This window comes from Solanum dulcamara, chromosome 3 (assembly GCF_947179165.1).
Source record: "Solanum dulcamara chromosome 3, daSolDulc1.2, whole genome shotgun sequence".
NCBI lineage: Eukaryota > Viridiplantae > Streptophyta > Magnoliopsida > Solanales > Solanaceae > Solanum > Solanum dulcamara.
The window spans coordinates 5,582,012-5,594,219 of record NC_077239.1 but is presented as its reverse complement, the minus strand read 5'-3'; the positions used below and the strand labels follow the sequence as shown (position 1 = coordinate 5,594,219).

General features: G+C 36.1%; 1 protein-coding gene across 5 annotated transcripts; it reads right to left on the bottom strand.

The window, feature by feature from the left end:
- Positions 1-7,000: 7,000 nt before the first annotated feature.
- Positions 7,001-11,606, bottom strand: LOC129882287 (uncharacterized protein At2g39795, mitochondrial-like). Of its 5 annotated transcripts, none has more exons than XM_055956518.1 (4): positions 11,320-11,606; positions 7,900-8,237; positions 7,492-7,680; positions 7,001-7,367 (listed from the first exon to the last, which is right to left on the bottom strand). In XM_055956518.1, the coding sequence occupies exons 1-3, from the start codon at positions 11,602-11,604 to the stop codon at positions 7,521-7,523; spliced, it is 783 nt and encodes a 260-aa protein (XP_055812493.1). In that variant the 5' UTR covers positions 11,605-11,606; the 3' UTR covers positions 7,001-7,367; positions 7,492-7,520. The 5 variants fall into 5 exon arrangements, with proteins under 5 accessions (XP_055812493.1, XP_055812494.1, XP_055812495.1 ...); XM_055956519.1 differs by having other exon boundaries at positions 7,001-7,349; XM_055956520.1 differs by having other exon boundaries at positions 7,001-7,342.
- Positions 11,607-12,208: the final 602 nt, after the last annotated feature.

Genomic DNA, 12,208 nt, shown 5'->3' with positions numbered 1-12,208 from the left:
TTTCTTTGAAAGAATGAAGAAAAACTAAAACTTTAAAGATAGGACCGAGCCTTGAAAGACTGCCTACGTACCTCACAAAGGAAAATTCAGGTCCGACGTAGTTCAACCAGATCGAGACCTTTCCAACTTGAGATGACAAATCAAGTATTTTTTGAAAGGAGAGAGTAAGATTTAGGACTTGAAAGTGAAATTCGAATTTTGTAGTGAAACTAAAGACTCTAGGAACATTTGGTCGCACTTTCGAACATTTGCTTTCGATAGTGGGCTAGAGTGTCTTCAAATAAAGCAACACATTCATTCAAACAGTTATAGCATATAACAGATAAACAGTCATTGTGTGTTCTAAACATATATGTGACCTTTTTATGTCAAAGGTAGGCCTAACGATTTTGAAGGATGTATAGCATTATTTGAAATACTCCATTGCCCCAAAACTTATATTTATACAAATATTATTAATAAACTGAATGGAGATACATAATGGGGAAAAGGGATATAAATAATCAGTTCACGCAGGGGTACAATCCTAAACTAAGCCTTCGTGGAACATCCTTCGTTCTTGACTTCTTGACATCAACTTTTTTTGAATAGAATAGCAACTTGTGAAGATCATTTTGTGATTAAGCTACTAAAATAAACTTTCAACCCCAAGGGACAATGGTTTGCCAAATAGCATATACAACCTTCAAATTTAAACACATAGGTATGATCGTCCATTTAGGCCGAGGGCCGTTTTGGACTCAAGGTGGTCTTTCTAATGGGCCCAACACGCCTTGGGTATTGGGTCAAACTTAGTCCAATGCGCTAATTAAAGGGATTTGGCTACGCTCTATGCTAGGTTGACTAAGAGTGGTTTTTGCAAGACTGGTAACCCAAGCGGACAACTTAGGCTGAAACTTATGACAACCATTAGACGCATGGCGTATCAATAAATTATCGGTCATTCCGAAAAGGGTTAAGTATAAAAAGCCCGGCTGCGGTTCCGCAAAACCGTTCTTTAATATACTATATATTTAATAGAAAGATGCCATGAAATGCAAATGACAATTTAATGTAAAAACTAAACTCGTAATGGTGCAATTAAGGAAAACAAGAATTACTAATTATTTCAAATAGTTAGTCAAATAAATAATCAAATCTAATGGTTAGAATCTAATTAAATCTAATTATTTTATATATATATATATATTTATAAAAGCTAATTATTTTAAAATGTTCGAATTCAAAGAAACTCAATAGCTAATTTGCATTGTGGATGGTCAAAATTGGGTGTCAACAGATAGTATGCAATATTACTCTCCATAGAATAATCTGAGTGTCAAGCTGGTTCTCTTCTCTCCCTAGTTGACCGTCGAACTTCTGGAGTTTCGATCTCAGCTTGCTCTTGTTCTTTGTGCTCTGGTGCTGCTTCAGAAGAAACTGGAACTTCTTCTATTTCTTCAACTTCAACTGTAGTAGTCTCTGATTTTTCTTTTGAAGTGCTACCTTCTTTTGCTTGTATCTTGTTTTCAACAAATACAACATCCCTGCTGATTACCACATTGCGGGCTGTGAGATCCCACAAGCGATACCCCTTGACTCCATTAGCATACCCTAAGAAAATGCATTCCCTGGATTTTGGATCCAACTTCGATTTTTCTTGGGTGTTGTACATAACATAAGCAGGACTTCCGAATATATGTAAGCGAGAATAATCAGCTGGTTTTCCTGTCCACATCTCCATTGGCGTTTTCAGATTAATTGTGATTGATGGTGACCGATTGATCACATAACAGGCGATTTTGACTGCTTCTGCCCAGAATGGTTTTTCCAACCCTGCAGTTGCCAACATAGCTCTTGTCCATTCCAATAAGGTTCTGTTCATCCGCTCTACTACTTCATTTTGTTGTAGAGTATATGCCACCGTAAACTGCCGTTTAATACCTTCTTGTTTACAGAAGTTATTAAATTCATCACCAGTGTATTCTCCTTCATTATCTGTCCTCAAACACTTGATCTTTTTCTCAGATTCAAGTTCCACCCGCGCTTTGAACTCTTTGAAAACTGGAAAAACATCTGTCTTTCTCTTAATTGGACCCAAATTCTCCTAGAGTAATTATCGATGAATGACACAAAATATTTTGCTCCTCCTAGAGACTCCACCGGTGCTTGCCAGACATCAGAGTGGACCAGATCTAGTATTTCCTTGCTTTTAGCAGAGGAACTGCTAAACTTCAGTCTATTTTGCTTACTGGTAACACAATGCTCACAAAAGGGTAGTGAAACCTTTTTGAGCCCTGGAAGAAGTTTTTGCTCGGCAAGAATCTTCAAACCTCGTTCCGACATATGGCCAAGTTTACAATGCCATATCATCGTTGATTTTTCAAATGAACTTGCTGACGCGGTTGATGCTTCTCCTTCTTAGTGTGTTTCACCTTTAAGCACATATAGGTTTGCCGCAAGTTTTTCCGCTTTCATCACTACAAGTGCTCCTTTGGATATTCTCATGACTCCACCATGAGTCTTATATGAACATTCGTTATCATCTAGTTGTCCTAAAGACAATAGATTCTTCTTCAAGTCTTTTACATGTCGTACCTCCTGGATGGTGCGTACCGTGCCATCATACATTTTTATTTTGATGGACCCAATACCAATAACATCCAAAGCATGATCGTCTCCCATGAACACAGACCCTCCTGAGATAGGATTATATTGATGGAACCATTCTCTTCGGGAAGTCATATGCCATGTTGCTCCTGTGTCCATGATCCAGACATCAGTGAAATATTTTCTGCCTTCATTATTTGATATTGCTTCACTACACAAAATATCTCCATCATCCGAGGTACATGCAACATTCCCTTGAGCATTTGATGGCTCAGGGTGTTCACTCTTCTTCTTGAACCGACAATCTTTCTTGAAGTGCCCTTTCTTGCCACAGTTGTAGTACTTGATATTCTTCTTACTTCTTGATTAAGATCTGCCATGATTTTGACTCCCACTGGGGCCACGTTCCGTTGGTCTTTCTCTCATCATCATCAAAGCTTCAGCTTGCTGCGAACTTGCTTGTCTGTCTTCCTTGTTTTTGCGTCGATTTTCTTCTTCCAAGATAGCGGCTGCAATTTCATCAAAAACTAGACTATCTGTATTGTTCGTCAGGTTGATGATGAGTTGATCATACGAGTCAGGCAAACTTTGAAGTAGAAGCTCCACACGTTCAGTACCCTCTATTTTGCAACCCATTATCGTAAGTTGCGAAAACAGAGTATTTAAAGTATTGATGTGTTCAGTAACTGGCATGGACTCTGCCATTCGAAGAGTATACAGTCTTCTTTTTAAGAAGATTTTATTATGCAAAGACTTGTCCTCATACAACCCCGTACGAGTATCCCATATTTCCTTCGCCGTCCGCTTTTTCGCCATACTAGACAACACTTGATCAGCTAGTGCCAAGTGTAGATCAGCAACTGTGTTGCTGTCTATGTCGTTCCACTTGATGTCATCAACAAAGTCTGTGGGCCTGCCTTCAATTGCAGCTAAGCAATTGTCTTTTCTCAGTATTGCTTTTATTTTTATTTTCCACAATGAGAAATTAGTCCCATTGAATTTCTCAACATCAAACTTTATTGTACTCGACATTGTTATTTGTTTCACACCCTCCTAGATCATTTCTGAATATTTTTGCGAACAATCGTGACAAACTGTACCGTCACCGAAATTTACTATTCACGTGAATAGTACTATTCACCGAATTTTACTATTCACGAAAAGTTACTATTTACAAATAGTACCTTCGCATAAAATAGACAGAATAACCGAGGGCTCTGATACCACTGTTGGGGTAAGAAAGCACCACAACTAAAGTTTGATATGATGAAAATAATGAAAATAAATTAGACACGAGAATTTTACGTGGAAACCCCTCTAAAAGATAGAGGGGAAAAACCATGGGGTAGAAGAATCTCACTAATTTAATATGGAGTATACAACTCTCAAATACAAGGAGAAAATAACAATTAACACTTCTCTCTTGTAATAGAAACAACTACTAAAGAGGACACTTAAGACTACAATATTTATCTTGGTGTATAACTCTCTTTGTATTTTTACTCTCTCTTTCTGGGATTTTTGGATGATTTAAATAAGGGCAGAATGCCCTCTATTTATAATAAGAAGAAACCGCGTAAGCTGAAGGAGTATACGCATTTTCATTACTGAAAATGCGTAAGGAGAAGTTGCCAATAATTAGTAAAAAGGGCTGACAACAATTAGTCAAAAGAAAAGACAATTTTTTGCCTAACGTGTACTGTTTCTTCCCTTTTTTGCTTTTCATAGCAACTTTCTTTGACTTCTTTTCTTTCGCTCAACATTACAAAATATCGACACCCACCAGAAGAGGCATAGCAATTCATGGAGGAATATACTAACTGGCTGGCAAGAATGCCACAAATGCATTTATTGGGACCTAGGAAATGGAGAAAATATTAAGTTTTGGACTGACTGTTGGATCCCTAACCACAAAACACCCAGGGAATCTATTAGTGGACCACTAGACGAATTTGAAGAAAAGAAAACCTTAAGCAGTTATATAAACAATGGAGTATGGAACTTCACAAACCTAACCTGTGAACTCCCTCACATTATTACCTAAAAAATCTTAGGAATTATCATACCCCAAATAAGGAACAGGAAAGACACCCCAATATGGTCCTTAACTAGCTCAGGAAACTTTACAACATCTTCTTTATACAAAAACCAAATAAAGGACCAGAAGAAGGAATCATCAGGCAATAGTAGAGACTACAAATGGTTATGGAAACTAAAATGACCAAATAAAATAAAAAATTTCACTTGACTATGCCACCATGAGAGAATTCCAGCACGAAAGTACCTGCACAGCCTAGGTATAGACATTAACCCAAATTGCTCAATCTGTGGCTTTTTGGAAACAGCCAAACACATCTTCCTGGATGTCCTACAGTCAAAAAATATTGGGCACAACTGGATATGTTAGATTGCATTACCAAAATTGCAGACATGGAAGAAAGTCAATGGCTTATCTCAGTCAAAAACTCCAGGAACTTCTTCATTGATCGTAACCTCAAATGGAGAGTGGCTTTTCCTTTCTATGTGTGGAACATTTGGCTCCAATGTAACCATAATTATCATAACAATACAAACTTAGACATACCTCTAGCACCTCCAAGAAAAAGTGCCTTGAAATAGCACCATCAAACCAACTCAATATCCCACAAAAGTAAACCAGCTAGAACTACGACAGTAAACTGGAAACCTCCAAAAGAAGGATTTAAACTAAATGTTGATTGATCCTTCGAATATGAATCCACAAATAGAGGGGCAGGAGGGGTAATCAGAGACTATAGGGGCAACTGGGTAATAGGATTCTCCATCAAAATCAATGTACTAAGTGCTATCCAAGCGGAAATCTTAGCTATATACTATGGACTGAGGCTGGCTGTCGCAATGAATTTGACGACTATTGAAATAGCCTCAGATTCGAAAGAGGCCATAGATCAGATAAACCAAGTAGAGGAACCTTTCACTAAACCAAGTAGAGGAACATTTCACTAATATTATAGTTGATTGCAATGGACAATACCACCATCTTTTGTATATGAAGCAGTAGAAGCGGACAAAGGGAACATTAACTTTGCTAACATGGAAATGGATCCCAATATGTCTAATGTATCTAGCAGTAGTATAAATATTTCTGTTGATGTAATCCCTACTAATAGTAGGTTATGTAACCACCTGGTTTGTACGGATGCATATTAATATATAATATATATGTCTTTTTTTAACCAAAAAAAAAGTAACAGACACGAATATAAAAGCAGTTTTGGTACTTACCTCGAGGCGGTGCACTAGTAAAACGCTCCGAGGCTCACCTATGGGGCTTAGTTCTGTGAGGTTTACGTTTTAAGTGTCTAATTGTACACCTTAAATATATGTCTAACGCCCAGCGTCGGGACTTGCCTAACAGTTCTTATACATATTATAAGTCAAATTTCGTAGTTAACTTTATTGACTCTCATAATTCTTCATAAATGAATGCTAGATTAGTAATTTTTTTCATCTATAGAAATTAAAAAAAAATTGAAAGTAACTCAAATAACAAGTCGTATTATTGCATATTTACTATTTGAGAACATTGTGAGGGCGAATATCACTTAACATTTCTTTTTAAAATATACAGCTAAATTTTATATCTTCACTTGTCATTGGTCGTCACATTTTTGTTTAATGTCTCAAAATTATCATATTTTATAATTTCTCTATTTGAAAGTAATTTTATTTTATTTTTCATGTAGAAGTCATGTTTTAATTATAATATTGATAAAGCTTATTGATTAGTGCCTTTTACGGAGGCAAATTGCATGGTATGACAGTAATACATTTTAAGAAATTGTGATTCTTTTATTGTTTGAAAGTTAAGATTGTAGAGTTGATTTGCATCTCATAATAACTTTTATATCATTGCATTATTCATACTTGTAAAAGCATGTTAGAAATTTTGTTTTCTATGTAAAAGAAATTAAGCCAAAATAAAAGCATGTTCTATAATACATGTATAGAATAAAATTAAGGGAAAATTACATGAATAAACAAACATATACTAGTTAATATAGTTATAATTTAGCCAATTTGCATTCGTCACTAATATTAAGCGTTAATTACGATTTGAATTTGTATAATTCGCACGTTTGTAGAATATAATCTGTATAACTTTTGTATAATGTAATTTTGTATAATATAATTTGTATAACTGTTTAAAGTTCAGATGTTTATGTTTGTTTAAATTCGTTATTTCGATTTTATACAAAAATACCCGCGAATTATACAAACGAGGCAGTTTAAACTATAGCTACAATCCGTAAATATGCAAACTAGCTAAGGAACCTAATTAAGTTTATTATAGTGGTTATTTGTGAAATTTTCCCTAAAATGAATACATAAACTAAGCAAGTAGTATCCATACAACTACAAGAAAGAGAAATGATGACCAAAACGCCCAACTAATAATGTAGGAGAAATAGTTTGTAGAATGTGTGTGATTTTGTATCTTAAATTGGTATCTGTATGCTGCAGCTTAAGAAAGTTGCCCAATTCATGCAATAACATTATTGTTTTCATAAAAAATCTAATCGAGTGAACAAAATCACAAAAATGCTCAAATTTATACAAGGATTGCCTCCACTGATTGTTCATTATTATAGCCAGTACTACTGCAAAGAAGTTTGATGTGGTTGTAGCTGTTGCTACTTCTTACCAACTTTGACGTTCCATCCATCTATCGTCTGACATCAGCCAAATGTTTCTTCAGTAAAAACACCATCAACTAGAGACTTGTTCAGCAGAAAAAGCTGGAGATAGTAAGAACTAAAGTAAAAGTAACTGATAGTAAAACATATTAAGCGATAAACTGAGCATATCTCAGAAATCATTGCTATATTGCTAATAACTCGAAATGAAAACAGTTAGGCTCACCAGGCTCCACCTATTCATGAAAAAGGATGCTAGTTCTCGACAAAATTCTTGATATTTTTAAGCCACCGGATGTATTCCTTGGTGTCTTTGCTAATTACATACTCCAGCAAAAAGTTAGCAGTGCTGCCCGTCAGCCCTCTGACTTCAAAATATTCATAGACAGACTTCTGAAGACTTTCATTTAGAAATCTGAAAAGAAGACAACACAACTTGGATGATCAGTATAAAAAAGCTATGTTGCTCGAACTCTCCAAAAATGTTGTTGGATCCATGTTGGATCCTCCAAAAATCCACTACTTTTGGAGGATCCAACATACAGCCAGTAGTGTTTTTGAAGAGTCCGAGCAGCATAGTAAGAAAGTGGCTCCAAAGCAACTCCATCATACAATAGATCAGATAAGTACTTACGAGAAAGCAGGCCCTCTATAGTCTACCTGATTGCTTGAACTTTTTGGCTCCTTGATGGACATGCCACAAATTGAAAATTTATTTGGGAAAGCTCTCACATCAAACTCTAGTGACAAGCCATTTACTTTTGACACGGTGACGGACAATGGAACACTAGGTTGTGGCTCACTCTCTTCCTCACTGTTAACAGCATCATCTTCAACATTTTCACATCTGGAATTAGGCATGTCCACTACAATATTTATGGTCTCTTCACCATAATTTCTCGTAAGAACAATAACTCTGTTTCCTGCTTTATCTTGAACCTTAAAAGGAAAGTCATCTGGCATGTCTACAACCTACATAAAGGGGAAATTTCAACGGATTGGTGCCAATAGGAAGTAAATGGGTTCGATAACACTCCCTTCCAGTATTATTACAGAACATACTGTGGACTGATACGTGCATTTGCAATAATTTACACTTATAATTAACCAACTAAATGCCCCATGGGACTTTGTTTTAATGGTGAGAACGCAGCTTGTGATGTGTGAGTTAAGCAGAGGTCATGGGTTTGAGCCCTTCCACAGACAAAAAGGTAAAAAGGTAGCCACTTTTAGGATTGTTGACTGAAATATGGCTAGAATTTGCAAAGCAGTTGAAAGATCGCCACAGCTTAAAATGTCGTCAAAGTAATTGAAAAAGAGCAACATGAATTCCAAAAATATTACTACAATTCGAAGTGCTGCAAATGAAACTCCAAGACCATGTCCTGGAGTTTGAATTTATACAAGTCAAGCTGTTACAGTGAAACTTCAGGACCGTGTCCTGGAGATCAAACTTGTACTTGAACATGATAGAGTAATTAGTTAGTACTATTAAGCACCTAACAATGATTCGGCTTACGATGTAGTTATTTCAAAGAAATGGGCTATAAGACTCAACAGGGGACAACTACGGATAATGTCATTTGGTAGGCTAGAAAGTCTTAATAATCGGGTCAAAGATAGCATATTCATCGTCTCCTAAACTGAGTAGCACCTATGCTTTCAAGACAAACATATCGTCCAAGTTCTAATTATATGGACAAAATAAATCAACGACATCTCACCACACGACATAGATACATTCAAGACAGACTTATCTCACATTCAATGCACAAGTAAATTAGAAACGAGCTTATGGTTCAGAAATCTAAGCTGGCCTTATCTAACATACCAAGTCAAGACGTTCTATGCACGCTACTAATATGCGGGGCCCAAACAAGTCAATGACAGAGAATCTCACAAAAAAAATAATCTTGTTGTATACCAGGTTCAATAGAGAAAACCCAGGAAACAACCATGGCAAAGAATCACAAGCGAAGGGATCAAAAAGTGCACTTATCAAGTAATTGCATGTTTAGAGACTAGAGGGATTCATGTGGCATACACTAGGCAATTAAGTACATGTACAATTGAGCCAAGACTCGGGTGAAGACAATGGGAGGAGACTCGGAGTACTTCCTAGTCATAATGGGGGGTTCAACCCTTAGTCCATTTCTATTTGCATGCCTTGGTGTATTTATTCACAGATGATATAGTACTGATTGACGAGACTCACAAAGAAGTTAACGATAGGCTTGCAGGTTTGGAGACAAATCTTGGAGTCTAAAGGGTTCAAGTTGAGAAAGATTAAAATTAAATACTTGAGATGCAAGTTTGGTGATGTCTTGTAAGAGGTTGGCATGGAAGTGAGGTTTGATGCACAGTCCATTCCTAAGAAAGGAAGCTTTAAGTATCTTGGGTCTTTAATTCAAGGAAATAGGGAAATCAACGATTATGTTACACATTGTATTAGTTCAGGGTGGACGAAATGGAGGCTCAGCTCTAGAGTCTTGTGCAATAAGTATGTTCCACTGAAACTTAAAGGTAAGTTTTACAGAGTGGTAGTTAGGCCGATGATGTTGTATGGAGCAGAGTGTTAGTCTGTTAAGAACTCTCATGTTCAGAAGATGAGAGTTGAAGAAATGAGAATGTTGAGGTGGATGTGTGAGCATACTAGAAAAATAAGATTAGATATGATGATATCCTAGACAAAGTGGGAGTGGCCTCCATGGTGGACAAGTTGAGGGAAGCGAGACTGAGATGGTTCGGACATGTGAAGAGGAGATATGCAGATGGTCCCATGAGGAGGTGTGAGAGGTTGGATTTGGGGAGTGTACGAAGAGGTATAGGTAACTCCGAGAAGTATTGAAAGAGGTGATTAGACATCACATGACGCATCTTCAGCTAACCGCGCACATGACCTAAGATAGAAGGGTGCGAAGGTCGTGAATTAGGGTAGAAGGTTAGTAGGTAATTGCATGATCGCTCATCTCCTGCATTATAGGTTCGGTACTCTATACCTGTTTCTCCTTCCATTCTCGTAGTTTCTAGTCTTTCGATTCATGTTACTGCCTGTTATTTCTTGTGTTTCACTTATCGCATTATTTGATTGTTTTACTATACCTTCTCTCTGAATGCCACGTAATACTTCCCTTATTATTTACTATGTCCTATTTGATTATGTGTTTTTATTTTCTACTGGCTTTGATATGCATTACTTGAGGCAGAGTCTTTCAGAAACAATTGTTCTACCTCCACGGGGAAAGGTAATGTTTTTGTACACTCTACCCCGATACCCTCCCACGACCCCACTTGTGGGATTACACTGAATATGTTGTTGTTGAATATTAAATATGTTTGGTCGAATATCACACAAATAGAAATTAGCATTATGAATAACTGAGTTACCAAAAATGCTACTGGCCTTATTTTATAAATATCTGATATCATTTGATATCAATTAAACAACTAAATCTCTACTTTTAAGTTAGTTTTTTTCCTATGCATGTTGAAGCTCCCCGTGACCCCACCCACAACCTCTCAAGTATTTAAATATCAACAACAACAACATACCAAAGTGTGATTCCATAAGTCAGGTATGGAAAAGATAAAGATCAAGAATGTATATATACATTATCCATGCCTTTTGTGGCACAAAAATATGACAGCAAAATAAAAAGATATAAGGTAAATGAAGCGACAAGAATATAACTACATTGTTAAGTTATATTTCGAGATGGTCGACGTATATTGTGAAATAAATAACTTCCTTTTGTTTATTGTTGTTATTTATTCAAAAATGATTTTATTCATGAAAGACTCTTTGAGTCGTGTGATTGACATATGTATGTTACAGATATTAGTGCCCCATATACTAGGTTCGCCTCTGCTCGGAAGAACCCAAAATAAGAGGTGATCGAATTAGATGATTAAATTCAAACCAAACATGATGCATAGTTGTACTCTCAACACAACAGAGTACTCTCAACACAACAGACTAAGCAACAGTCAGAATAACCCCAAAATCTAAAGTCATTTGACATTTCATATTAGCAATCAAATTAGAGGAACTTACGCAGTCGTGAAATTCAGAATCTATGGCAAATTTGATTTCTGAATCGACGATTTGAAGCAGAATATCATCAAAGGAGCTGTGTTTTCTCTTCTTCTTGACTGCGCTAGTGGAGTAGTGAAGCGCCGGAATCGAGAAGCTTCTAGAACCGCCGCCGCAATCGCCATTTCCAACGGCGGAAGCGGTGGCAGTAGCGACGGAGCAAAGTGCGAGAGGAATTGTGGACTTAGAAGCTCTGCGAATGGTGGAGTATAGCGCCATACGAATCCTAAGCACAATGTCCCCCATTACGGCGCTTAAACTTCTCTCTATATATAATATATATAAAGACGCAAAAGTGTCACGTATTAGCACCATAACTAATCTCAAAATCTCAGTTCAAATAATAATTTATTTTTCAAAATTATTTTAAATTTTAAAAAAATAAACACGTGCTAGCATCTAATAAATTATCGGATCTTGAGATTGTTTAAAATTTGATTTAAAAAAATAATAAAAATGTATTTTGCATGTTAAAGCCAAATGTCAACACCAAAAAACAAAAACTAATTAATATTTTTAAATATTATAAAATGTCAGTAACAAAGTTCATTTTCAAAACTGCACATTAAACAATATCCTATATCCTATTTCCACTAAAAACTGCTCCTTACTTCACTTAACCACAACTTCCCGAATCAATATCCAATTAATAATTCGTATCTTAGTTTGTTACTTCAATTGAAATTTGTTTATGAAAATTAAAATTTAAATAAGAAGTATTTAAAAAAAATTGTACATACATTTGTATTATTTTAACGATAACAGTTTCCAAAGTTCAATTTAAACACTGCCCATTAATCAAACACTAAAACACAATCCTATATCCAATATTCAAAAACGGCTTCTCACT

What these genes read in the sequence shown, in the direction of transcription:
- LOC129882287 (XM_055956518.1), bottom strand. Translation starts at nt 11,604, where the DNA reads ATGGGGGACATTGTGCTTAGGATTCGTATGGCGCTATACTCCACCATT. An exon ending in ATTCTGAATTTCACGACTGC is followed by an intron (nt 8,238 to 11,319) that starts GTAAGTTCCTCT and finishes CCCTTTATGTAG; the next exon opens with GTTGTAGACATGCCAGATGA. An exon ending in TATAGAGGGCCTGCTTTCTC is followed by an intron (nt 7,681 to 7,899) that starts GTAAGTACTTAT and finishes TCTTCTTTTCAG; the next exon opens with ATTTCTAAATGAAAGTCTTC.